This window comes from Tyto alba, unplaced genomic scaffold (genome assembly GCF_018691265.1).
Source record: "Tyto alba isolate M040663 unplaced genomic scaffold, T.alba_DEE_v4.0 Super-Scaffold_38, whole genome shotgun sequence".
Taxonomy (NCBI): domain Eukaryota; kingdom Metazoa; phylum Chordata; class Aves; order Strigiformes; family Tytonidae; genus Tyto; species Tyto alba.
In genome coordinates, this window is record NW_024881313.1 from 38,423,310 (window position 1) to 38,448,374 (window position 25,065).

The following is a 25,065-nucleotide window of genomic DNA, read 5'->3' on the forward strand; positions in this document are numbered from 1 at the left end:
CTCCCCATACACACCTTGTGCTCCAGAGTCAAGCTACAAGGCCGCTTTCACGGAGACTGTCTCTCCTTGTTTCTTGTGACTTGGGCAGGAAAGAATTTCCTCACAGAGTATGAAAAGCCCTGGTTAAAATCTTGTCTGTGGTACCCCTCTCACACACGCAACACACACCTCTTTCCTTTGAAGCCTCTCGTTGCTGCACAGCTGGAAGAGCCTTCTTTTAGCCCTGTGCTTAATCTTGGGTCAGGCCCATGGAGATGGTGGAGAACTTAGCCAGGTAGGTGACATGCTGAGCCTGGCTGCTGATGGAAGCTATGAGAGTCCCACCACTCCAGCCTTCCCTCTGGCACTTGGCAGAGGCATAGGATCACAGGACAAGTCAGGTTGGGAGGGCACTCAGGAAGTCTCTAGACCAACATGCTTCTCAAAGCAAGGTCAGCTATTGGCTTGGGGCAGGTTGCTCAGGGCTTTATCTAGTTGGACCTCTACACCCGAAGCCTGAAGATATGTTGCTGTCTAATATTACCCCCCAAAAGTGCTTCACTCTTCCCTATTTTCCCTTTGTAACTAGTCATTGAGTTCTTTTAGGACTGGAGGCAGGTGAGAAACCCACCAGCCACTTAGACCTTGCTGTCGTGGTCACTGTGGAATGAGCAGTGCGGTAACGTCTGAAAGCTTGTCTGGTTATCACATCCTGGGGCCAAGGGCAGAAGTCAGTGCCCAGAATTTGCACTCATGGAGTCTTTCTGACCTCAGGGAAGGATTTGCAAAGGTGCTTGGGGCTGGTAGCTAGTCCCGTTCAGAAACCTTCCCTGGTCATTCCAGGGAGTGTGCAGCCAAGTGACACACATACTGTCAAGTTACTGTTAGTCAGCTGAGCCATGTTAACAGTTTATATTTCTGTCCTTACCTTGTAGCAATGCACATATATGAATTAATTTGCTCAGTTACGCTAAATCTCATTCACAGAGACCAGTTACCCCAGCTCAGCTGATGCACAGCAACTTGGCAGGACTATTTGGTATCAAACACTAAGTGCAGAAGGGGAGAGGGAGACAATTCTTGTCTGTTGCCACATCCACGTCACTGCGCAATCATGAGGCCATACTTGGAGCACAGAAGGCCCCTTTTCTTTTCCCGTTCGGTGAGGAAATTCCTCAATTTGGTGGTGGGGAAGGTAACCAGTGCTTGCTGCCTGTTGTCCAAACCTGTCTCTTGAAGCCAGGGGCTCTGAAGGCACTCTGAGGCTGATGGCCTTCCCCTAGAACAGACAAAGGTGAGAAAGTCAGTCAGGGAAGTGTGCTGGGTGAGGAGGCTCCTTGGAACTGGGGGGAAAGAAGAGGCAATAGCCAGGATCTGCACCAACTGTGCTGTTGGGAGAGCAGACACCATCTTACCAGGGGTTTGCACACAGCGTGCTCTGGAGAAAGGACACTGCTCCCCCAGAGAGACCCGCGTAGCATCGTGTGAGCTTCACTTTACCCTTCCTGGTTGTTCTCAGAAACTCACAGGCTACATCGGAGCTGACAGGGTAGTTGGCACTCAACCTGCCCCAAAAGAAGAGAATTGATCAGCATGAAGGACATCACTTAAGACGCTCCTTCTCCCATGAATTCCCACCCAGCAGTGAGAGGAGGGTTATAATAATGCACAGAGATATCATACCAGAAACAAAACCCCAAAAGCCACTGTTCTTCAGCAGGTTTCATGGCTTTTGCTGCTTTGTCATTTGGTGTAATTTGAATTTTTTTGGGTAAAATTGGAGCTTTACAGACGAGTCTGAGTGAGAAACAGCAGAAATTTCTGTGTTATAAAACAGCTTCCTTACTCTACTTTGGAGACATTGCTGGGACTGGGCATCCTGACATGGTGCAGCCAGCTCCATACCCTCCATCACACACCCTTCTGTGCATGGCCAAGGAGAGCGGGGCACAACTGAGGTTAACTCTCCAAGTCAATGCATCTCCCCTGGTTGATGACTCGGAAATTGCTCTTTTAAAGCTGCTCATAAGGCAGGGAATGACAGACTGACTTACATGATGAAGGCTGTGATTCCGACGGACCAGATGTCGGTCTGCGGGAGGGCTCCTTGCTCTGTCAGCAGTTCTGGAGCTAGAAAAGCAAACTGGTGTGAGCCCAGCTCCCCTCCAATGCACTGAGACCAGCACACAAGCAGTGAGTACTTTTATGCTTTGCTACCTTCCCAAGAGTGAAGAAGAAAAAGCTTCTAGTACAAGAAGCTAGTTGAGTAAGAGAATATTGAGAACACCAGGACCCTGAGCTCTGGACACGTGTGTTCTGGCCAGAGTAGTGTTGGCCGTGGCCCCTGGCTCTGTCCTTCGTGGTCTGCAAGTGAGGTGGCTGTCACCAGTGGATGTTCCCACAAACTCAGGCTGTTGCTGGAGGGCAGCACCTGGGAGACTTTGCTTGCTGGGGCCAACTGCTGCCTTGACCAATGGCCCTGTCTGTCTTTCTGTTTACCACAGATTGCATACAAGGCCAAGGTTGCTGTTACTAAACTCTGTACTCACCCATGGTTTCAACATAGTCCATGCACTTGTCCATAGTAATAACTTTGTCTTGTGTGTAGAACTGTGCATTGCCAAAATCCAGGAGTTTCAGCAGGTTGGGCTCGGTGATGATGATGTTTTCAGATCTGAGATCCAAGTGCAGGATGTCGTGTGTGTGGAGGTACTCAATGGCACTGAGGATCTGCCACAGGTAATCTCGGACCTCCACTTCTGAGTAGGATGTCCTGTTAGAATAAAGGAGATAGAAACCAGAGGTGTCCTATCTGCATGCCCAAGGACACCATTCTTCATTCACGATCATCCTCCCCTGGATGTCTCATCCCATGAGGCCCTTGAGAATCAAGAAGAAACAACTCTATTCATTTAGCAAATCTATTGTATATGGAGAGGCCATTCTGTACTGTGAGTCAGGTTTACAGATGCAAGAAGTTCAGGAGGATGTAGAGTTGCATGTCAGAGAAAGCAGTGGTTGTGCAGAAATCCAGATGCAGATTTGATGCCCACCATTCCCTCTCCTTTAATCATCGGGTTTCAGCAGATCCATTTTCTACCATTGTGAGAAACAATATAGAGGAGAAGTGAGGCTTTCTGAGCCACAGTAATCTCCTTGTTATGGGAGAGGGTGTTTCATATAAACTACTGTGAACTGCTTTCAACATCTCAACTGGGTGGCCCTGAATGTCCTCTACCCCAACCTTGTAGGAAACTTACGTAATTTGTTTTATGTCACAAGAGGTTGCAGAACAAATACATCACAAATCCCATGTGCAATGACAGCACACTGGAACAGATGGAGAGAGATGATTCAGTTTTCTAGGGGAAAGAAATAGGAGTTTTTCTCCCTACACCAGCCCTGACTGGAAAACTCTTCCCTCCACTTGTTGTTACCGTAACGCCAAAGAGTGGAGTAGCTCTGGTCCCACACACATCTCCTGGATCAACACTAAGTGCCGTGGGCTGACATAGGCTCCCTTCAGCTGAGCTATGTTTGTGTGATGAAGCTTCCTCAGGACTTGGTACTCCAGGAGCACAGTCTGCTTGTCCTCTTGCCAGTAAGGGATAATTTTAGCAGCTAAAGTCTTGCCGCTCACTTTTTCTCTGCACTGTCGGACGATGCTGAAACGCCCCCTGGTACAAAGGAACACAAGGGCAAGTTAAACCTCTCTGCTACTCTTGGAAGAGCCAGGAGCTTCTATTCTTTAAAACCACCAGGATCCCATGCTGTGTTTTTCATCCATGCCCGATGTGGAGTTATTGCATCTATTGTCACAGTTTGCACAACCTCTCGCGTCTCTAAATTGTACAGTCGCTTTAAATTGCAGGAGTGAGAGCTGAACTCCTTTGGAGAGAGAGAACATGGCTCATCCTATCTTGAGCAAGAGAACTACCCCTTGTTAGAAACAGAAGTAAGTGCCTATCTTCTAGCTAGATTCTCAAGAAGATCTCAAGTTGAATCCTAACTCCATGTCTGAAACTGGTAGCTGCAAAGGTTTATGCAGCAAGGAGAGGAGCCTTTGATAGCCCTGGGGTCACTTCACAATATACTAAGGGTCTGTCCTGGTGCCCAGCAGAGACCCTTTTGCTCTCCCAGAAAATCCACACCTGAATCCTACCAAACCAAAATGAAGATCATTCAGCCAGTGATCTCAGGCTCATATGTATTGCTGTGGAGGTGTTTTCAACACGACACTGTGACACTAGGTGAGCAGTGCATTTGTAAAAGTGACTTTTCTAGGCTCCAGCCACACACAGCATTTCTCTCTGGCTGGTTGAGTGCTCAGCTGGATTCATTACCTTTTGATCTCTGTTTGGAAGGCATAGGTCTGGTAGGTTGGGAAAGGCTCAGATGGTGTGATCATTTCGCTCTCTTCTTCAGTAGCAGCCGATGGCAAGTTCTCCATTGCAGCACGAAGCTCTGCAGAGAAAAAACAACAAGGGATTACATGGGAAAACACCTCTGTCTGGGAACTGGAGCCTCTCTGAGCCACCCTCCACTATCTATGAACAACGACAAAGGCGACAGCAGAACTTTCTCCAGGCAAGTCTGCAGGTTGTCTCCCAGCTGTGGCACCCAACGCTATCTGAATGCAACAGATTCTGGACTGTCCACCCAGTAATTCCCTCGTGCGACCACTCCAGACTATGGGGTGGATTATATGTTGTGTGCTATGATATCAAACCTCTCAGCCCCTGGTTCTCATCTTCTCACATAAAAATTCATCAGGGCATGGTAAGACACTGACAAAGAATTAGAAACTTCTTTTAGGGCAGCAGCTGAAACTTGTTGCTCTGGTCCTGGCTTGTGGTTGTGTCTGAGCGCTCCCTGAAATACTAAAGCATCCCATGACACATTAGAGCATCTGCTTGGAAATGCTGAGCACAGTGAGATATGCAAATGAATCCTGGGCCAAGGGAAAGCAGAGGATTTAGGGTGAGTTAAAAATATCTCTGTGAACTGTTTTTTACAGAATAATCCTCTCCACTGGGAGGAAATTCCAGTTAGACCACCCTTCCGCTTCTTGGCAGAAAGGATACTTCCTTTGCTACAAGGATGTATTTGCTCTGAGGTTTTGAATTTCTTAATTTTAAAAACATGTGAATAGTATGAAGTATTGAAACAGGTGAAAAAAATAGTAAATTGAGCTTTCCTTATTTCAGAGACAAAATACAGCTGAGAAATGCACCACAGTGGGGTGATAATTCCCAGCAGCAAACACCATAACATGTAAATTAACTACTGAATTTAGGACTGAGTCCATAACAAAGAGTACGTCCCAGGCTTTCACCAGTGGCAGATCTATATCAATAGATCAGTGCCTCCAGTAACACAATCATTGGCCCGGACCTGTTTCCTCATGATCTCACATGAAAAACTGAGTGTGTCTTCAGTGGGCAGTCTACAGTTTCCAGATTTTTATTTTATTATTAAATTTTTATATATATGTACAAATTATTGATATTTGTATATCGCTATTATTTTATTATTTGTTTGTTATATATTTACACATATTCCCCAACTGCGTCCAGATTTAGAAAATAATTTAAATAAGAAAGCCAAAGAGGAGGAAGCCCTTAAACCGCCCTGAACCAAGTGGAATTGGCCTTGATTCACTTGCTCTCGACCTCTGGACCCTCATCCAAAAGGGTGTGATTGTTTTGATGCAGGAAACCCACAATGTTTTCTTGGCATTTGATCTTACCCGTTTGATCTTTCCCAGTGATTTGCACTTTGGCAGATGGGTCGCTGTAAGGCCCCATTCCTGCTTTACTGGTGCAGGCTATCCTGAAGCAGTAGATAAACCCCTTGGAGAGATTTTTGGCATAGTAGCAGCAGTCAGCAATGTCAGAAGCAAGAGTCATCCACTCCCCATCTTAACCAAGGAAAGAAAGAAAAGAGATTAGGGCTCATTTAAGATGCTTACACCATTTTGTTTTTTTTTTTTTGTTTGTTTGTTTGTTGTTTTGTTTTGTTTTGTTTTGTTTTGTTTTTCAGTTTTGGGGTTTTGTTGTTTTTTGTGTTGGTTTTTTTTTTTTTTTTTTCCATCAACATTACTTATGTGCTGGGAATATGGTGGAACAGTGGATTCTCGTAGAGTGAAGGAAAAACTGACTTGCTATGGCCAACTTTTGTGCATGGTGCCATTGACTGTACATGTGCCAAAGTCATCTTTCCTGAAATCAGCTGGTTTATATCTAATCAGCCCAAGGTTTGGCAATATTGTTTCAGAGGAATGGCGGAACTTTCCTGTATACTTTCTGTTTATCCTGTTCATGCCACCAATATCTAATGTAAATATACATCAAAACTCCAAACAAAAGCCTAGAAAAATTACCATTTTTTTTTCTCTTTGTCCCTGTCTTGAATTCAACTGAAACCATGAGGTGCTGGATTTCAGGACAGAACTATTCATTAACACCTTCGTAGGAAACCCAGTGTTTGAAACTTTGGTAGGTTTAATCAGCTTTTATGAAACTCAGATGATTTTTCAGGGAACTGAAATTGTAGGTATGTTCTGGACTCATTATTCACGGGACTGAGGTGTGAAGTAGAAGATCACCAGCAAACATTTAATGATCATTCATTTCACGTGATGCCGTGTCCTGTACTTTGCCATTGCTGCTGTGCACAAGGCTGAACTCAACTCCCTGAGACTGCCTGAGATTAAACCCATCCTTTCATTCAAATAAACACTGGTAGAGAGCCTCAAACCATAGGAGAAGCAATAACCCATCACACAAAACAAAGGTATCAGTGACTTTGCATGATACTGGTTGAATTAGGGTGTGTGTATGTATAAGAAGGAGCAGATACAGCTTAGAAACAGAGAAAAGTGTCTGCAGAAGCAACATGCAAAAGCCTACTATCAGATAATGTTTAAAACAAGGATTTTTTTTTTTTTCTTCTGATTATCTTAATTCTCCTGTGTTCAGGAAAGCAGGACTTTTCATGATCCTGCCAAATGCACAGAACGCAATGGAAGTTTGTAGATGTTGTTTCCTGGTTTTCTTCCTAATTGGAACAACTTGCATGTGTATCCTCCCTAAAGTCTTGCCTACAGTTGTGTCAAAAGGAATAACAATAAAGCAAGTTGTGTTGGAGGAAAAGTGACTGACAGCAACTCCAAAGTGAAAAGATAGAAAGCTGCTGCCCATGCTTATGCTAATCCAGGAAGGAGTGCATGTATGTTTGGAGAATTAAAAGTAGGAACATGGAGCAGCTGAATCCAAAGGCTGTGTACGTGTGACTGCAGTAGAAATTCCTATCAGACAAAGCCTTCGTAATAATAACAGCAAAAGCAGTCCCAGGAGAGATGGAACAGGCTTGGGGATTTGATTCAAAGTTCATGGAGTTAAACAAGAAAACATCCACTGACTTCATCAGGCTCTGGACCAAGCCTTGGAGGAGACTATCAAAGGGATGATGCAGTTTTGCCAAACTTTTGTCATCTTGCCCTGGCTGTTTGCCATAAACTTTCAGCATAATCAATGGAAAAGAAAGCATAGCTGTTTAGTAGGGGATGAATTGCCTTTTTGATAGACCATCTGTCTCCACAGACCATGCAGAAAACCTGGGTATAGGATGATATTTTCTGCTGATTGTTATTGCTGGGCATTATTAGCGTATAATGTCAGAACTGTAGTTTGAGAGGATTACTCAGGACTGCGTATCTGGCACCAGCCATGCATATTCTTCTGTAGCTCTTCACTTTTTGCTCATGTCTTCCATGCGACCTAGTCTGATTCACACTTTAACAAAGCCTTTATGTGAGTATGCATATTCCAGGCTGATATAGCCAGCACAACATCTAACTTTTAGATGGCTAAACGATGGCTGTATGAATTTCATTCCCAACTCTAAACCAGGGAGCTAAAATCGGACTGTTTCTGAATAAAAATAAAACATCCAGCTGAGGAAGAGATCATACAAATCAAGATGTTCCCTGCAAGGCATAAGGGCAGTATTCCACTCACCTTCGCTCTTGCACTGGACAGTGTAATGGACGGGGGTGTTGGTTTCCATAGGTTTCCAGACCACCTGCACTCCATCCTTATAGACCTCCACGATGTCAGGGGGTGGAGGGCTGGGAGGAACTTCTGTTGAGAGGAGGCACAAAACCCAGTGACTGTTAGTAATAGCACTGCTGTGATACGTACCTCTACACCCAGCATTTCCCAGTTACAGATATTCTCTTATATATATATATATATATATATATATATATATATGAAAACACACCTAGTGGAACAGCAGTTTAACTGTGCCTAATTTAAACTCAACATTAAGATTTTGAAGTCTGGTTCTAGAACTTCATAGTTACTGGAGTGGCTCTGAATCCAGGAGAGAAACTGAAGAGTCAAGAGGAGGGAATGAACGCTGCAGAATGTGCCACGTTACCAGACAGCCAGGGTCGTGGCTGTGGGCTAGAGCAGGCAAGGGAGAGATTTTCCTCTGAACCTATCGACAGAAATCTCACCTCACAGGTATTTACAGGTCACATTTCTGGGCAAAAATGCTTGTAATACCTACTTCTGTAGCTAATTCTTCTCTTACCTGCTTTTCTTATGATGCAAGAGGTGGATGCTGAGCCCAGGGAGTTTGTGGCCACACAGGTGTAAATACCAAAATCATCAGCACTAATGGAGAGAATAGTTAACAGCTGGAAGTTTTTGAGCGTAGCTGAGATGAGAATCCGGCTGCTGCTGTGGACAGGTATCCCATCTGAAAAGCAGAAGATAGGAGAGATAAGTCCCCTGCACATTTTATACCAAGGTGTCTGAAAGCCTCCCTGCACCCCTGTCCCGGGGATGGGGACTCCCTAGGGGGATGCCACTGTCACCTCTGAACCAGCCGATGTGCAGGGAGGAGTGAGCTGCTGTCCGGCACGACAGCGTCACGCACTGTCCGACTGCAGCAGCTTGATCAATGAGCTCCTCAGTGAACGAAGGTGCTGCAAAGAAGAGGAAAAACAGCAATTCAGAGTAGCCGAGAGGGTGATGCGGAAAATAAGTGCGCACAGGACGTCAGAAAGCATTTTTAATTGGTTTCAAGAACATTTCTGGTTCGTGCTCTGGCACTCCTTTGACCACCCATTGGAGAATTCCCTGGGCATTGGGCACACGGGTGCAGGATCCCTCTTCATCCCCATGCATGCAGTATGACTGCTCATTCATGGTAATCCAGATGGATCTTGGAAGGCCCATGGGGAACATCTGCATTGCCCAGCCCTGCTGGTACAGCTATGGCATCAGAACAGCTCAGAGCAGAGAGTGAGCATGTCACAGCAAGAGTTTTCTTCAGGCTTAGCTTAAATGGGGGTGCAAAACTAAATTATGGTATCTCAAGGATGAGGGGATCAGCTGAAGGCAACACAAGAAGAGAGAAGATATAAAAGATAGATATGGAAGGAGGTAAAAAAACAGGGCATCAAACAAAATCTCCATGGGAAAGGGGGAGCTCAAGTTTTCTTCTTTATTTCTCCAGGATTTTTCCTCTGCAGTGCCCAAGAGCTGCCAGCCTCACATGCCTGCCCTTCCCAGTGCTTGGCTGGGCTCTGCTGAATAATGGGGCATTAACCTGAGCTCAGAAAATGCTCCTGCTAGAGTTAAGGGGAAACTTGCCTGGGCAAAAGCAAGTTTGGCTTTGATGCCCCAGCATTTGGGGCTGCCCCACCCTTTTTCATTTCATAGCTCTATAGCAGCGTGTCTGGCCCTTACACTTGCGTGCAGGACTGGAGCATAGGAATTGACAAGTGCCATCCCACTCTTGGACAGTCCCTTTATTCTCTTTCGAGCTTACACAGAGATTTCATTCCTTTTCAGTGGCTTCCTCGAATGGCTCCAATTTGCAAGCAATGCCAAAGACAAGACAGTTTTAGGAAGGACATAGTTATGATGTGAACAGAGGAGGCTGGCCCATATTGCATGAATTGGTCCAGGTCATCTCAAGACAATCATTGCAGATCCATCCTTAGAAATGGGACTCCCACAGCACTGTCATATTCATTAGTGACACTTCATGACAAAACTAACTGATGACTTATGCAATAGTAATACCTTTATCCTTTGGCATGAGACTTGATAACTTGAATGAAGAGAGTGCTGATTTCCTCTTCAGAGATCCTTCAGCCCCTGTTAACAGCTCTTCTTCTAATGCCTCACTTCCCAATTCACCAAATTCTGTTTTGAAGAAAGGATGAGAAGTCATTTTAAGTCCATCCTTCTCCCTGTGGCATCCATTTATAGCAGACAGTTCTGCCATTTGTACGTAAATAGCTCAACAGTCACAGGTTTCCTTATTATCAAGCCTTCAGTCAACAGGGAAGGCTGTGATAGCTATTATAGACAGAATGATGTCCTGGAAGAAGAGGACATGTCAAGGGATGGCAGAGAAGAAAAGACAGACTCTGTTTTTCAGTGTCATCAACTTAGGTAGCTAGGGTGACTTCAACTTCTCCCAGTCACTTTAGGTTTAAAGATTTGCCACGGTCAGATGATAGCTGCAGGAGGACCTGCAGCAAGAAAAGCATCATCCAGCCCTCGTCTGCTTTCGTGAAAACTCAGACAGGGGAATTTAAACCACTTCCATTATCAGATTAATCCAGCTGACTCTGCACCAAAGTGAGCCAGTAACAGAGAGCTAGTGGTAGGACTGAAGACTGATAATTTCATAACCTGAAACTGCCAGTTTTGCAATGACTGTCTAAACACAACCTCAGATATGCTGGGGGAAAAGGAAAAGGCAGATTTAGCAGAGCCCAGTTATAGCAGCAAATCTATGAAGGCACAGAGTAAAATATTTACCTTCCTCTGCCTCTGGCTCAGGAGATGTCTTTCCTTTTAGGATTCTTGAAATATGGGCAACAGAAGCTTTTACTTTCTTCTTCAGACTCTGCTCCACTGACTGCTCCACTGAATGAGACCTTGCATATGGCTTAAAGAGTCCTGGCTTGTTGTAGAAGGAGCTTTTCTGCTTACCACTTGCGTCTTTCTGGGGGCCATACCTTTCTTTATGACTCTCTGACCCTTTCCCCATGGCTAATAAATTAGTTGCTTTTGAGTCCTCAGATATTTCCAAATGGTTCTTCCTGTTCTTGTCCTCTGCCCCTTCTCTGATGCAGAGTCTTTTATCCTTATGCAAATGTCCCGCAGGAGGTGACCTTGCCCTTTCACCAAAAGGTATAAACCGTCTCCCAGTTGGTTTGGGTGGAGGCTTCCTATAGTTCATAAATTCAAATGGAAAATAGACAATGTCATACAAGTCAGAGAAATTCAAATAGGCAGGCTCTACCTCTGATATGTCAAGTTTTGGAGTTCCACTGCCAAGACTGGGTGTTTCATCTGACAAGTCTTTGATTTTCACTAAAGAAACTTCTGGGTGTTTACCAGTGCCCTTGCTCACTGACACTTGACTGGGTCTTTCTCCAGTGTCCAAGCCATCTGTTGAGGAAACACTCACTTGGCTAGAAGTGGGGCTCTCAAACGCCAAGTCCTCCAGATGCTCACATTCACGAGGAACCGTCTGTGCTCCCTGCCCTTCCAATACCACTGACTCCTCATTCACAACAAGATAGGGTTCTGCAAGGTCATCCAGCTCAGAGACTTCTCCTCTTTTACCCCCTTGTACAGAAGGGAAGGACGTATCCGTGGGTGCTTGGCTACCCGAGCCTTTGTAGAACATCTCTGTGGGAGAAGAGATGTGCTTTCTGCCTTCCTCTTCACCAGTAACTGACTCTGCCCAAACATTCATCTCTTCAGAGAGGGAAACCATCTCATCCACTAAGCCCTCCAGCACAGCAGACTCCTCATCACTGTAAAAAGAAGACCTGTGATGTGAAAGCTCCTGACTTTCATCTCTGTGGAGCGACGGTGGGACAGTTTTTCCAGCATCACAGCTTCCACTTTCCAAGGCAATGCTTCTACCCTCACCATAAACCTTTGGATGTTCCTCATGTTGTAGCTCATAGACTGAAGCTGGAGCAACTTCTGGTTGTGAAGCAGTTAAGACACCTCGTGGCCCACCCTCCTGATCAGCAGAAACTCTGCCATGGGGATAGGCAGCCCTGTGCTGCTCAAACACCTGATGTCCAGCCTTGGAGAAAGGAGCAGGCGTAGTCTGTCTGGCTGCTCGGCTTCCACTTGCTGTCACGACAGATCTCACCTCACTGCGAGGTGATGCCTTTGCATATTCTTGTTTTTCACTTTCACAGACTGAAGGGAGGCCAGTATTTTGGGTCGACACCGTTCTAGCTGGCTGTCTGCTCTCCAGACCAGCAGGCACCATGCCATTGCCCTCAGAAACTGTCTGGGGTTCCGCTCCCACAATTTCAGCCTCATGGGCCAAACTGGGAACAATTTCTGCAACAGCTGAGCTTTCACTCCTCAGATCAGCTCCATCAGAGACCAAAGTCGGCATTGGTTTTGGTGGTGGGGCATCTGGAACAAGATACTCTCCCTTCAGGATGGCTGATGCTGTGTCTACGTGAACAGGAGCCCTCTTGGGTGCTTGGTGTTCACCATCATGGGTCGATGGTGGAGTGATTCCTGTAATACCTGGTCCTTCATCCTCCAGGAGAGCGGATCTCATCTCTTTATAGGTCTTCATCTGCTGATGAGTGCCTTCATCTTCTGTGTGCAGAGCCCTTATGGTACCTGGCCGTTTGCTCACCAAGACAGTAGTTGCTGGAACACTTTGACCAGGAAGTTCCTGACTTTTGTCCTTACGTACTGGAAGTGAATTGGTTTCTGTTTGCAGGCCTGTTAAAACAGCAGAGCTTTCATGCTCCATGAGATCAGATCTGGCAACACTATGAGCAGAAGTCTTCTCATGTGCATATTTCTGCTTTTTGTCTTTCCAAGGTGGAACTGGGGCTGTCCTTTTGCTAAGCAAGCTTTCACCTTTCAGATCCGGATGGATGTCCGTACTGTGAGCAGACTCCTGGGGCAGGTACACGCCTCCCTTACTTGTAGGGGTGGACTTGCAGGTGGTCTCTGACTGTGTGAGAATGGAAATGGACTGTTTTCCCTCCTGAAAACCAGTGTCAGAGGCACTGCCAGGGCAAGATTTACCCTCCATGCTTTCATGTTTTTGAGCTGATGATGCCGTTACATCTGAGTGCTGGTCAGTTAGAATGGCGCTTTTGCCTTCCAAATCTTCAACTGTCTCCTCAATGTAAGTAGCTTTAGACTTCTTCAGTAAATGTTTCCTATTCTCACTCCTATGAGTTGACACTGGAAGTCTCTCTAGCTGTTGCACAAATGCAGCCGGGCATCCATTACCCTCACATTGTGTGGAAGGAGGGGGCTGCCCTTCTGAACAATCCTTGCTAGCTCTCCTAAAGTCCTCTTGCTTTGAAGTGTCTACAGAACATCCCTTGCCAGGCCCTGCAGAAATGTCACAGTGATCACTGCCTTCAGGGCAACTTTCCTGTGACAATATATCATAGTCTTCTTCCAAAATATCTTGTTCCCTCACTGATCTTGAGGCTCTCAGCCTATAGTCATCCAGGGAACGGCTTCGGCTAGCACCAGCAATGGCAGGATGTGGTGGTTTTCTTGCAGTGTCAAATGAAGCTGATTTGGTCAAGGAACCAAGCAGGCCTTCCCTGTGCTCATCTCCATCATCGGTCTTCCCTTCTTCTTCTTCCAGTTCGAACTGCTCTAGAAGGGGTTCACGGAGACCACTGAGGGGGACCTTCGAATATCCGGCTTTCCTGAAAGTCCTTCTGGCTCTGTCCAGGTGCCTTCTGAATTCCCTGCCTGGTGAGGAAGGGCCCCTTGTGGGTAGCTCAGCTGCTTGGCTGTAGAAAGTACTTTTAATGACACTCTGCCTAGGAACACAGACAGGTGGCTTTTCCGCCCCATCCCCAGCCTTTTCAATTCTGTCCTTATCAGATAAAAATATGTCTGTTTTTTCTTTCTGACATAGTTGCGATGTGCTTTCAGTGCAAGTCCTCACTGATGAAGGCTCAGCGGCACTGCTGCTTTGGGACTGCTCTGCTCTTCCATCTTGAAGTCTGGAATGGAGCCCTTCCACCTTCTCCTTTAAGATACTTGCCATAGTCTCTTTGCTTTCTGTAGGTGATTTGTTCCCCACCTCGGGTTTCATTGAAGCATACTTCCTCCTCATGGGTTTTACTGGAGGGACGGAGATTTTGGGGTGCTTCTCTTCGCTTGCATGTTTTGGAGGCTCCTGATGGCTTGGTGCGTCAAATATGGACAAGTGCAGTTCGGGTGTAGAGCCAAAGTGCCTCTTCTTGGGGAAATGTGAGTTCTCATTATCTGAAGAGGAGCCACTAGTACTGGACGAAGTGCTTTCTTCAATAAGATGTCGGGAGATGGCCAGGGAGGTGTTGTCGTGAGTCCTTTCTAAGATTTCTGGGATAGACCGCATTACCAGTATGGATTTGTAGCACATCAGAGACCGCTGAAAAGCAAAACAAAATACAGCGCAGTCAGATGGAAACATGTTGGGAGTATGGTAAAGCAAGCAAACCAAAATGAACTTCTGCACTTTTAAATACCACACATACTAGTTTAATAACACAGTGCCACCCTGTTGCACATATCATCAATCCGGGCCTCATTTGCTCTCCAAGTCTTCCTCTTCTCTCTTTCACAGAGGTGAAACTATATTGACTTAAGGGGACGTGCTGCTGTGAACGGGGAAGCAGGACCCTGCTTGAGATTTTCAAAGACAATCTGGCCACTCAAAGCAGATGGAAAAGGAGTTTTTAATGGAAGATTTCAGATGAGAGTCTATCTGGAGTAAATGATATTAAATCTACAGACTGCGGTACAACCTACAGTGATTTAGGCCAACAGAGGAGCTGCCATACTGTAGGAGGTAGGATTCATCTGCTCTAACTTCTGCCATGTGAGACATCTCAGCTGAAGTTGAGCAGCTGGCCTCCCGTTAGAGCCAACAAACAGGCATCTTCAGAAGGCAATCAATCTGATTATTTTAGAGAACTTCAGGAAAAGAGGAATCATTTTGAGACCTGTCTATAATTCAGTACCAATCACAAAGGCATCTGAGCATACCTAACTTAGACACAACCATGCGTCTTACAGGCACCTTCATTAGACCAGATGATTTCCAGAAAGTAAAAGCCTAGATGATTTATTTCTGCCACATCCATTAACCATGGTCTCCTGGGCTTATTCCCTCTTCATAGCCAAGCTGAGATCTCTTCTGTGCTTACTGTTCTAGCCCGATAGATAGGCAAATGTAATTTAAAATATATGTATAACTAAAAAGAACCAACAGATTAAGGCCAACTCACCTGCCATTTGCTCCGAGCCACAATGAATTTGAGCTGCTTGGTATTAATGAAATGAGCTGCTTCGAGGGGGAGATTATGCTGCCAGGTGGAATGAGAGGAAAATCATTGGTTAAAAAATCCTGAGAATTTATTTTTTTAGGATTTCCTCCTTCCAGAATTTTTTAATTTAGGAAAGTTATAATAGACCAAATGCTACAATCCACTAATGAATAAATTGTAGAAAATTTCAGTGATAAAAGCAAGCCCTGTTCAATGCATGTCATTAAATTCCTATTTTTTTTTTTTTTTTGGTTACTTTTTAGCTCTTCTCCTTAGCAATTTAAGGCATTGGAATATAAACCATAACATTTTCTTTGCAAAACCAGTTTCCTTTCTATACAGGCATGTTATGTCTGCACATGTCACTAGTAATCTTTATCTTTTGAAAGGAAATGTATCTTGGCATGTAAACACGTATGTGTCTCCTCTTCCTGGAGAGCCATGCCTGAGCTTCTCTGTAGGACAGAAAGTAGGGGACCAAGGGAAAAATTAAACCAATCTCCTCCAACCTCAGTATTTTTAATGACTCTAATAAAGAACCAGGACAAACTTACCATGAACCACTTGTGGGAAAGACAGTCCAAAGCACTAGGCCTGGCTCTGAGAAGAGAAAAGAGCACCATTTCAGTAGCAAGTCACTTCCAACAGCAACCACAAGATTTTCCTGAAGGTGCCTGCTTCATGTGGACACATGCATACACTTTTGGGTATGCCCCTAGGCTTTTTAGAGCTGAGAAGCCAAACAGAGCAACAGAAGCTTTCAACCCAAGGTTTCCTTCCCTTGAAGTGAAACAATCCTCCTTTTTCAGCCTGAGTCTCCCTGTAGATCCTCAGGAAGACCCCATGTCACTCTGCGGGGAGCCTGTTCGAGGGCATCAGGAAGAGCCTTAAGAGTGACTTTAGCTCTTTGGGTGTCCAGAGCAAAAATAGCTTTAGCAGCAGACAGAAAGGATGGAAATGACACTGAAAAACAAGTGCCTGCAAACATGCCTTCAAGACGCCTTTTGTATTTGAAATTGCTTAATGAATGTGGTTAATATGATTTAATTCTTGCATAACTCCCCCTATACCAGTCCTTGCTCTTGCCACTTCTCTATGTCATTTCAGAAACTCAACTGCCTGGAGGAGTCAGGGAGTAGAGACAGCGCCATACCAGAAACAGGGCAATTTGGCAAACTGCCAAGTCATGTTTTGGGTAATGGGGAATAATAAAGAAGAATTAGGACATAATGCACCACACCTCACTCAGCTTTCTACTTTTCAAAACAACTGCAGCTTTGATGAGCTGAGATCTGCCTGCTGAGACACCAACATCTTTGCACACTGGCTGTAGGAGGAATAAAAGTGCACTCACTTGGGGTGCTGCTGCAGGATCCCTTTCATAAAGTCCTTTGCATCTTCACTCAAGTGAACAAAATCAGGAATGGTCCATGAAATTTCCCCATTCTGGATATTTAGAAGGGTTCCTCTGTCGTTCTCCCCAGCAAATGGAGACTTGCACGTTAGGCTTATTTATTGAGCACCAAAAATAAGAGGAGACAGACTTTAGATTTCTATTTGCTGTGCAAGTGACAGAAGCACAAATGCTTACATGGGGCTTTAAAATTCTTGAGGGACTCCATGCGTGGGACTTGCAAAGCCTGTGAGCAGCGCATCCACTAGCAAAGCATCTTTCACCCCAACATTGCCTGGCACTTAATTATTTTTCCCTGTTTCGCACATAGGGAATTAAGGGTTTGATTTTGCACAGCTGCAGTAGGGTATTGGCTTAAACAGGCAAGGGGAAGGCTGGACCTCATCCACTGCTCTCATTGCGGACTGCAAGGAAAGCAGCTGTCAGGTCTTCAAGCAGGGACAATGACCAAAGCCCTGGACAACCAGGAAAGCACAGGTAAAGTAGAAAACCACAAAAGAAATTGCCCTCATTATAGGAGGACTCAATGCTTCACTCAAATCCCTCACCTAAAGGTGGTGGGTGGAGGGCTCTGACTGGCAAAGGGATATTGAATGAGTTTTTTTCAGGAGGATTTATTTACCTTAAATACGTGATGACTCCAACAGCCCTGAAGAGAGAGGGAACACAAATGTCAGGTGTTTGTCACAATTTCTCCATCTTTCTCAAGCACACAGCCCCTCTTCCTGCTACTGGACACCCTGACACAGTAAGATCACCTTCTCCTCACCTTTCTAAGGAAAATAAATCCCAAAAGCTACTGTTTTCACCCTTCATTTTTTTTTCCCTTCAACATTTTTCGAAATTGTTCTCAAGTATTCCTCCATTTTTAAAGCACAGATAGAGGAGAAGACTCAAAATACTTTTTTGGAGTTTGTCTGCCTTTTCCAGAAAGCCCCTTAGGATCGTCCTCCCTCATTGCTGACTCTAGTCAAGATCATCTTCTATGAGGTGCTCCTTTGCACTAATTAGCTGTCAGAATTCAATTATGGTTGAACAAAATAGACAGAAGGAGATTTAAAGAGCCCTGATGGGTTTTGGATTCTCAGTGTTCACTTTGTTTCCTGTTATTATCACTACTCTATTTACTTACTAACAATAAATGGAAATTCAGGCTCTCTAGGGCAAAAGGTTTTTAGAAAGACAAGAGGTTACCAGATATCAGTTGCTTTTGATACTGGTGACTGAGAAACAATTTCTGGGGCAACAAACTCCGGAGACCCGTATTTGCTGAACTGAGGCTCAAAGGGTGTGATCTTCTGAGCAAATCCAAAGTCACAGAGCTTCAGGTCTTCCCTTTCAGGATAAACCATGAGGATATTCAGTGGCTAATAAATGAAATAAAATAAAAGGGAGAAACTTTTCTTGAAAGCAGGCAATATTTTCATTTGTAAGTAAGAACAGTTCAAATAGAGAACGCCCATTCCGTGACCAACAAGAGACTATGATAAATAGACCTGCCACTGCACATTACCTTAATGTCTAAATGAAGGACGTTGTTGTCATGAAGATATTTGATTCCTTCCAAAATTTGCTTGATATATAATTTGACCTAAAAATTAAATCAATTGTTAAACAATCAGTAAACATTAATAGTAAATAAGAGGGTCCCTGATTCTACCAACATTTTTGATATATGAGGGAGAGATTGAACTAGAAATGCTTTTAAAACTAGAATGAACTTCTTGTATTAGTCTTGCAGCTGAAATAAGATGTGAACCAAAGATTACTCTGTGCCCCGTGTATGACCACATTGCCCTGATGGAGCCTTCTATATGCAAAATAGCCTTTACTTTTTTTTAAAAAAAAAACAAACAGTCCTACAAATATGCAAAAAAGAGATACAGAAATCCTCAAGCTTGATCAACCTCATAAACTGTCTAACTTATCTAATTCAAACTCAGCACTGGCTAGGTGTAAATCAGGCAAACACATTTAAAACACAAATCCATTTTAAAACTATGTTGTAAACCTATTTTCTTGACCATTTGTAGATCCAATCTGACTATGCCTGAACAAGGAGTGAAGATTTAGAGTCAGCTTCAGCTTTACAAGTCCTCTACCTTTAACATTTTATGATGTCAGCTGACATTTGATCTTTAAAAGTCCCTTCTAACCAGTCCCTTCTAACCCAACCCATTCTATGCTTCTATGACGTATCTCTCTGAGTTTTTCTAAGAAAAAGCAGTTTTACGAATAAAATCATAGAATCATAAAATGGTTTGGGTTGGAAGGGACCTTAAAGATCACCCAATCCCAACCCCCCTGCCCTGGGCAGGGCCCCCTTCCCCCAGCCCAGGGTGCTCCCAGCCCTGTCCAACCTGGCCTTGAACCCTTCCAGGGAGGGGGCAGCCACAGCTGCTCTGGGCACCCTGGGCCAGCGCCTCACCCCCCAAACAGGAAAGGACTTCTGCCTTAGAACTCACCTAAATCTGCCCTCTTTCAGTTTAAAACTGTTACCCCTCGTCTTATCCCTACACTCTTATAAAGAGTCCCTCCCCACCTTCCCTGTAGCCCCCTTTAAGTTCTGAAAGGTATGGGACACCTCGATACTACATGGGAGATGGGAAATATTTTGAACTTTGAGCAACAAGAATTTCAAAATAACCCTTAGAAACTGAAATTTCATCCTTTGGTTTGGAGACTGAAAAGGCATGGACAGGAGTCCAGTTGCTAGGTGATAAAGTGTTATTAAGCAAGTGCCAATATAGGACCTCCAGGTGACAGAAAATAAATTATGATAATAGAGCAAACATAACCTGTATTAGGCTGAATGCAATGCTTGCGGTCAAAACCACTGGCTGTTTCTAGTCATTCCCTAAAGAAACTCAATTTAGTAATAAAAGCTGATGGGAATACATTTTAAAGGCTGATTCTTATTTTGAAAGATTATCACTGGTTCAAAGACATTCCTCATATCTGAAAAGGAAAAAGAAACTGGAATATACTCTCGTGGTACCCACCAACTCTGGACTTTCAAGTGAGAAAGAAAGATTACCTCTGCTTCAGTGACAACACTCTTCTTGAATAAACGGTCAAGGAGCTCTTCACTGGAGCATCTACCAATGGCATTAAGGGAAAACAGAGCTACAGTTAAATGCTTATTTTTAGATTGTAACCACCTTTTTCCAGCTAGCAGGAGGTGATCTCAGGCAACGTGATGTAAGTGTCATTAATTAAAGCCTCTATTGCAGCAGTGTCCTTCTTGCAGAATTGGGCTGCTCTAAACCTGTGCTCCCTACGAGCAGGAGCAGGGTATTGCTCGTGCTAAAATCTACCTGTTGATGATGGGATTTCCTGCTCTGCACTGCATTTTCCTGCTGCTTACCCAGACTGGATCTCATGAAAACAGAGTTGCTAACTTCCAGAAATTTCAGGAAAAGACTCTTAATGCTTTAACAACTCATTCACACTTGTATATACAAGTATCATGATTTTTTTTTTTTTTTCCTGAAACAGCAGAAACAGTACTTCAGTGAAGATCTCACAGAACTATGCTATCCTGAAGTGCAGAGGAAGATTATGTCTATCATTTTATCTCAGGCAAAACCTAAAAATGATTAATTGCTTAGTTAATCAATAAATGAGCTCTACGTCATACTTCCCAGCCTCCTCAGACAAGCAGCACAGAAAAGGATACAACTCCAGAATCAAAATCAGTGTTTTCCGTGTTTCAAACTGATCCAGGAGCCTGGTAATTCTGTCGTGGGACAGAGAGGCAAGAATATCCCTCTCTTGATGTGCTCGAGCCTTCGTTTTGCTTCGTAGAGGTATGAATTTGGCAGCGCAAGACACTCTGTTCCCTTTGTGCACAACTCGTTTCACAAAGCTGAAGCAACCCCTGTGTAAAAATCAAAGGACAAGCCCTGCTCAGACTTGGTTCAAAGCCTTCTGCGCCGCAGGTGTAGACCTTTCCATGTCCCAGCCTTTGTCAGCTCCCTGCTGTTCAGGGCTTAAATTCTCCAACATGAGAAACTAATCTTCCTGTACGTGAAGTGCTATTGCCCTCTCCTGGCTGTCCCCAAAAATAAGCAACGAGTTCACATCAAGGGAGAGGCTGTTTCAGGTGATAGAGCCTTGCACTAGCAAAAGCTGATGCTATTGGATCCCTTGGATGGATACTGTGCTTGGGCAGACATCGCTTTGGGCTTGTGATGTTAACGTTGCCAAGAAGCCATACCTGGTCGCCTACCCTGCCAGTCTCTGGCTGATATTTTTTCTGGTGGGAGCTACCTGGACCTGTGGTTTGTACAGTGTCCCCCATCCTCTCTCAGAAACCTCAGGAAAGTGTTTCCAACACACCTGCCATAGGGTGACCTCTCACTTCTGCCAGTACTTTTGCCTTTTCAGACTTATCCACAGCTTGCCCCACCTCTGCCTCTGGTCACACATGCTCAGCAGCTCAGATGGGCAATTAGATATTCTTCAACAGTGTTGCTAGAAAGTTGGAAAATTCATTTACCTTCCAATCTCCTGTTTAACCTCATAAAGAGAATGGAGCTTTCTCCTAGTGGCCACTTTCTTTGCTTCTTGGTCTTTCTTAGCTTTGGAAATGAAGGAAAATAGAAGTGTTAATATTCAGACAACAATGCCTCGCTAATAGCATGCAAAGTTATTACAGGACAATTTAAGGCAGGAAAAATTACAGGAGTCCTCTAAACTTTTTCACAGTTTAGAGTTTCCTGTGGAGCTGTTTGATGACAGAATCTGTCAATATGAACTTTGCCCAACTTAAATGCGTCTGTGCAAACACACGTAGCATGGGGGAAAATAAGAGGAGTTGGAGATGTGTGCACGCCCGCAGGGCTACTATCGTATTGGCATCATGGAGATGTGGTGGGATGGCTCCTACGGCTGGAGTGTTGGAATGAAAGGGTACAGGCTCTTTAGGAAGGACAGGAAGGGGAGATGAGGAGGGGGGGTGTCACCCTCTGTGTCAGTGACCAGCTGGAGTGCAGGGAGCTCTGCCTGGGGATGGGTGAGGAGCTGACCAAGACCTTATGGGTCAGGATTAAAGGGAGGGCAGGGACAGGTGACATTATAGTGGGGCTCTGCTACAGGGCGCTCGACCAGGAAGACCGAGTGGATGAGGGCCTCTATAGACAGAGGGGAGCAGCTTCACGGTCACAAACCCTGGTCCTCATGGAGGACTTCAAGCAGCTTGATATCTGTTGGAGGAACAACACAGCAGGGCATAAGCAATCCAGGAGGTTCCTGCAATGCGTTGATGATAAATTCCTTCTCCAAGTGATAGAGGAGCCAATGGGGAGAGATGCTATGCTGGACCTTGTCATCACCAACAAGGAGGGGCTCGTGAGCAATGTGAAGCTTAAGGGCAACTTTGTCTGCAGTGACCATGAAATGGTGGAGTTCAGGATCCTCAGGGCAGTGAGGAGAGAGCACAGCAAGCTCGCTACCCTGGACTTCAGGAGGGCAGGCTGTGGCCTCTTCAGGGATCTGCTTGGCAGAATAGCATGAGATAAAGCTGTGGAGGGAAGAGGGGCCCAAGAAAGCTGGTTAATATTCAAGGATCACCTCCTCCAAGCTCAGAAGTGATGCGTCCTGACAAAGAGGAAGTCAGGTAAGAACACCAGGAGGCTGCATGGATGAACAAGGAGTTCCTGGACAAGCTCAAACACCTACAGAGGGTGGAAGCAAGGACAGGTAGCCTGGGAGGAATACAGAGAAAGTATCCAAGCAGCCAGGGATCAGGTTAGGAAGGCCAAAGCCCAAATATAATTAAATCTGGCCAGTGATGTCAAGGGCAACAAGAAAAGCTTCTATGGGTACGTCATTGATAAAAGTAACACTAGGGAAATGTGGGAAGGAAACAGGAGATCAGGTCACTCAGCACACGGAGAAGGCTGCAGTACTCAATGACTTTTTTGCCTCAGTCTTCACCATCAAGGGCTCCAGCCACACTGCCCAAGTCACAGAAGGCAAAAGTGGGGACTGGGAGAATGAAGAACCACTCGCTGTAGGAGAAGATCAGGTTCAAGACCATCTAAGGACCCTGAAGGTGCACAAGTCCATGTGACCTTATGAGATGCATCTGCAGGTGCTGAGGGAATTGGCAGAGGAAGTGGCTAAGCCATTATCCGTTATATTTGATAAGTAGTGGCAAACTGGTGAAGTTCCCTCTGACTGGAAAACAGGAAATATAATCCCCATTTTTAAAAAGAGAAAAAATGAAGACCTGGGGAACTACAGGCCAGTCAGTCCCAGCTCTGTGCCCAGCAAGATCATGGAGTGAATCCTCGTGGAAACTATGTTAGAGCACATGGAAAATAAGGAGGTGATTGCTGTCAGCCAACATGGCTTCACCAAGGACAAATCCTGCCTGACAGATTTGGTGGCCCTCTATGACAGGGTTACAGAGTTGGTGAATAAGGGCAGAGTGATTGACATCATCTACCTGGACTCTTGCAAAGCATTTGACACTGTCCCACATGACGTCCTTGTCTCTAAATTGGAGACATGGATTTGATGGATGAACCATTCGGTGGATAAGGAATTGGCTGGATGGTCACACTCAAAATGTTGTGGTCAACAGCTTGATGTCCAAGTGGAAAGCAGGGATGAGTAGCGTTCCTCAGGGGTTGGTGTTGTGACCAATGCTGTTTAACATCTTTGTTGGTGACAGGGACAGTGGGATTGAGGGCACCCTCAGCAAGCTCACTGATGACACTGAGCTGTGTAGTGCAGTCGACACGCTGGAGGGCAGGGATGCCATCCAGAGGGACCTGGCCAGGGTTGAGAGATGGGCCCACACAAACCTCATGAAGTTCATCAAGGCCAAGGGCAAGATCCTGCACGTGGGTCGGTGCACAAATATAGGTTGAGCAATGAGTGGACTGAGAGAATCCCTGCAGAGAAGGACTCGGGGGTGTTGGTTGATGAGAAGCTCAACATGACCTGACAATGTGCACTGGCAGCCCAGAAAGACAACCATGCCCTGGGCTGCAGCCAGAGCAGGGGGGGCAGCAGGGCCAGGGAGGGGATTCTCCCCCTCTGCTCTGCTCTGGGGAGACCCCCCTGCAGTGCTGGGGCCAGCTCGGGGGCCCCCAACAGCAGAAGGACACGGAGCTGCTTGAGCAGGGACAGAGGAGGCCACGAAGATACTCGGGGCTCCGGGGAGACCTTCAAGCGGCCTCCCAGGGCTTAAAGGGGGGACAGGAAAGGTGGGGAGGGACTCTGGATCAGGGGGTGTGGGGATAGGATGAGGAGTGATGGTTTAAAACTGAAAGAGGGAGATTTAGATTAGATTTAAGGAAGAAATTCTTTCCTGTGAAGGTGGTGAGGCGCTGGTAAGGTCCCTTATAACGCAAACCATTCTATGATTTGATAATTCTATGACCTTCACCTGACATAAATCAGAAGAGCCAGGCTAAAGAGCAGAGCACCAGCAGAGACATGGCCCCACTTATTCCTGTGGCCCATTGTATCAGTGGGTCATGTAGTCTTAAGATGAGAAAAAATTCTCATTTGGCACATATATGTATATATACATATATATGTATACATATATATATATGTAGGTCATTAGATCATTTGCTCTTATACTGGATCCTGACATACTGGTAATATAAAAATACTACACAGCAATACAGAGCAGGTACCATATGGGTAGCAGAAGATGACTGTAACAGATTACATATCACAGTGGCTATGGAAGCAAATTCTGCAGCTGAAAGAATGACGTTACCTTCATGCACGATAAGCTCTGCTTTGCACAAAACCTCCCCTCCTGCATTTTTGGCAACACAGGTATAAACACCACCATCTTCTGAGACAGCGTTGTCCACGACTAAGAAATACGTTGTTCCTTCTTTCCCGTGATGGAGCCTGTTGCTGTCTGTCAGCAATGAAGTGCCCTGAAAGAATGAAATAACATTTTGGCACTGGAAAAAACAAGATGGAAACAGAAGTTTCTTCTCTTTAGGAAGCGAGATAAAGGAGCAGAGCTACAGTACACACTGTTTAAGCTAGGAAATCTCACTAACAAAACGCTGGCTGAAGAAGTCCCCCATGTCTGACTGTTTCTCTGCTTCCACATTACCCAATAACATTTTTGTTTCATGGTCTGTTCATAGGAATAAAGGCTTGGGAGGGATCCCCAGGGCTAGGTGGTTTATCCTCCAGCTCTCCCCGCACACCACACCTGAGCAGTCAGCCCAGGGAGCAGGAGGATCGGCTGCTTCGCTCCTGCCTGGTCTCCAGCTTGTGCTGGGACTTGTGCTGCTTAATATGGTCATAAATGTTA

General features: G+C 45.2%; 1 protein-coding gene across 1 annotated transcript in view; it reads right to left on the minus strand.

Annotated features, from left to right (window-relative positions):
- Positions 1–1,004: 1,004 nt before the first annotated feature.
- Positions 1,005–25,065, minus strand: part of OBSCN (obscurin, cytoskeletal calmodulin and titin-interacting RhoGEF) — a 185,984-nt gene continuing 161,923 nt past the window's right edge. The window contains exons 100-121 of the mRNA XM_042802202.1: positions 24,508–24,676; positions 21,265–21,346; positions 20,443–20,643; positions 19,801–19,861; positions 18,277–18,354; positions 17,958–18,130; positions 17,386–17,412; positions 16,704–16,856; positions 15,904–15,949; positions 15,311–15,388; positions 10,830–14,451; positions 10,083–10,205; positions 8,867–8,977; positions 8,581–8,748; positions 8,001–8,123; positions 5,729–5,899; positions 4,323–4,443; positions 3,417–3,656; positions 2,529–2,752; positions 2,034–2,109; positions 1,395–1,544; positions 1,005–1,258 (exon numbers count right to left, since the gene is read on the minus strand). Coding sequence (XP_042658136.1) covers positions 1,081–1,258; positions 1,395–1,544; positions 2,034–2,109; positions 2,529–2,752; positions 3,417–3,656; positions 4,323–4,443; positions 5,729–5,899; positions 8,001–8,123; positions 8,581–8,748; positions 8,867–8,977; positions 10,083–10,205; positions 10,830–14,451; positions 15,311–15,388; positions 15,904–15,949; positions 16,704–16,856; positions 17,386–17,412; positions 17,958–18,130; positions 18,277–18,354; positions 19,801–19,861; positions 20,443–20,643; positions 21,265–21,346; positions 24,508–24,676 — 6,375 coding nt within the window. The 3' untranslated portion in view covers positions 1,005–1,080. The remainder of the gene's footprint in view (positions 1,259–1,394; positions 1,545–2,033; positions 2,110–2,528; positions 2,753–3,416; positions 3,657–4,322; positions 4,444–5,728; positions 5,900–8,000; positions 8,124–8,580; positions 8,749–8,866; positions 8,978–10,082; positions 10,206–10,829; positions 14,452–15,310; positions 15,389–15,903; positions 15,950–16,703; positions 16,857–17,385; positions 17,413–17,957; positions 18,131–18,276; positions 18,355–19,800; positions 19,862–20,442; positions 20,644–21,264; positions 21,347–24,507; positions 24,677–25,065) is intronic.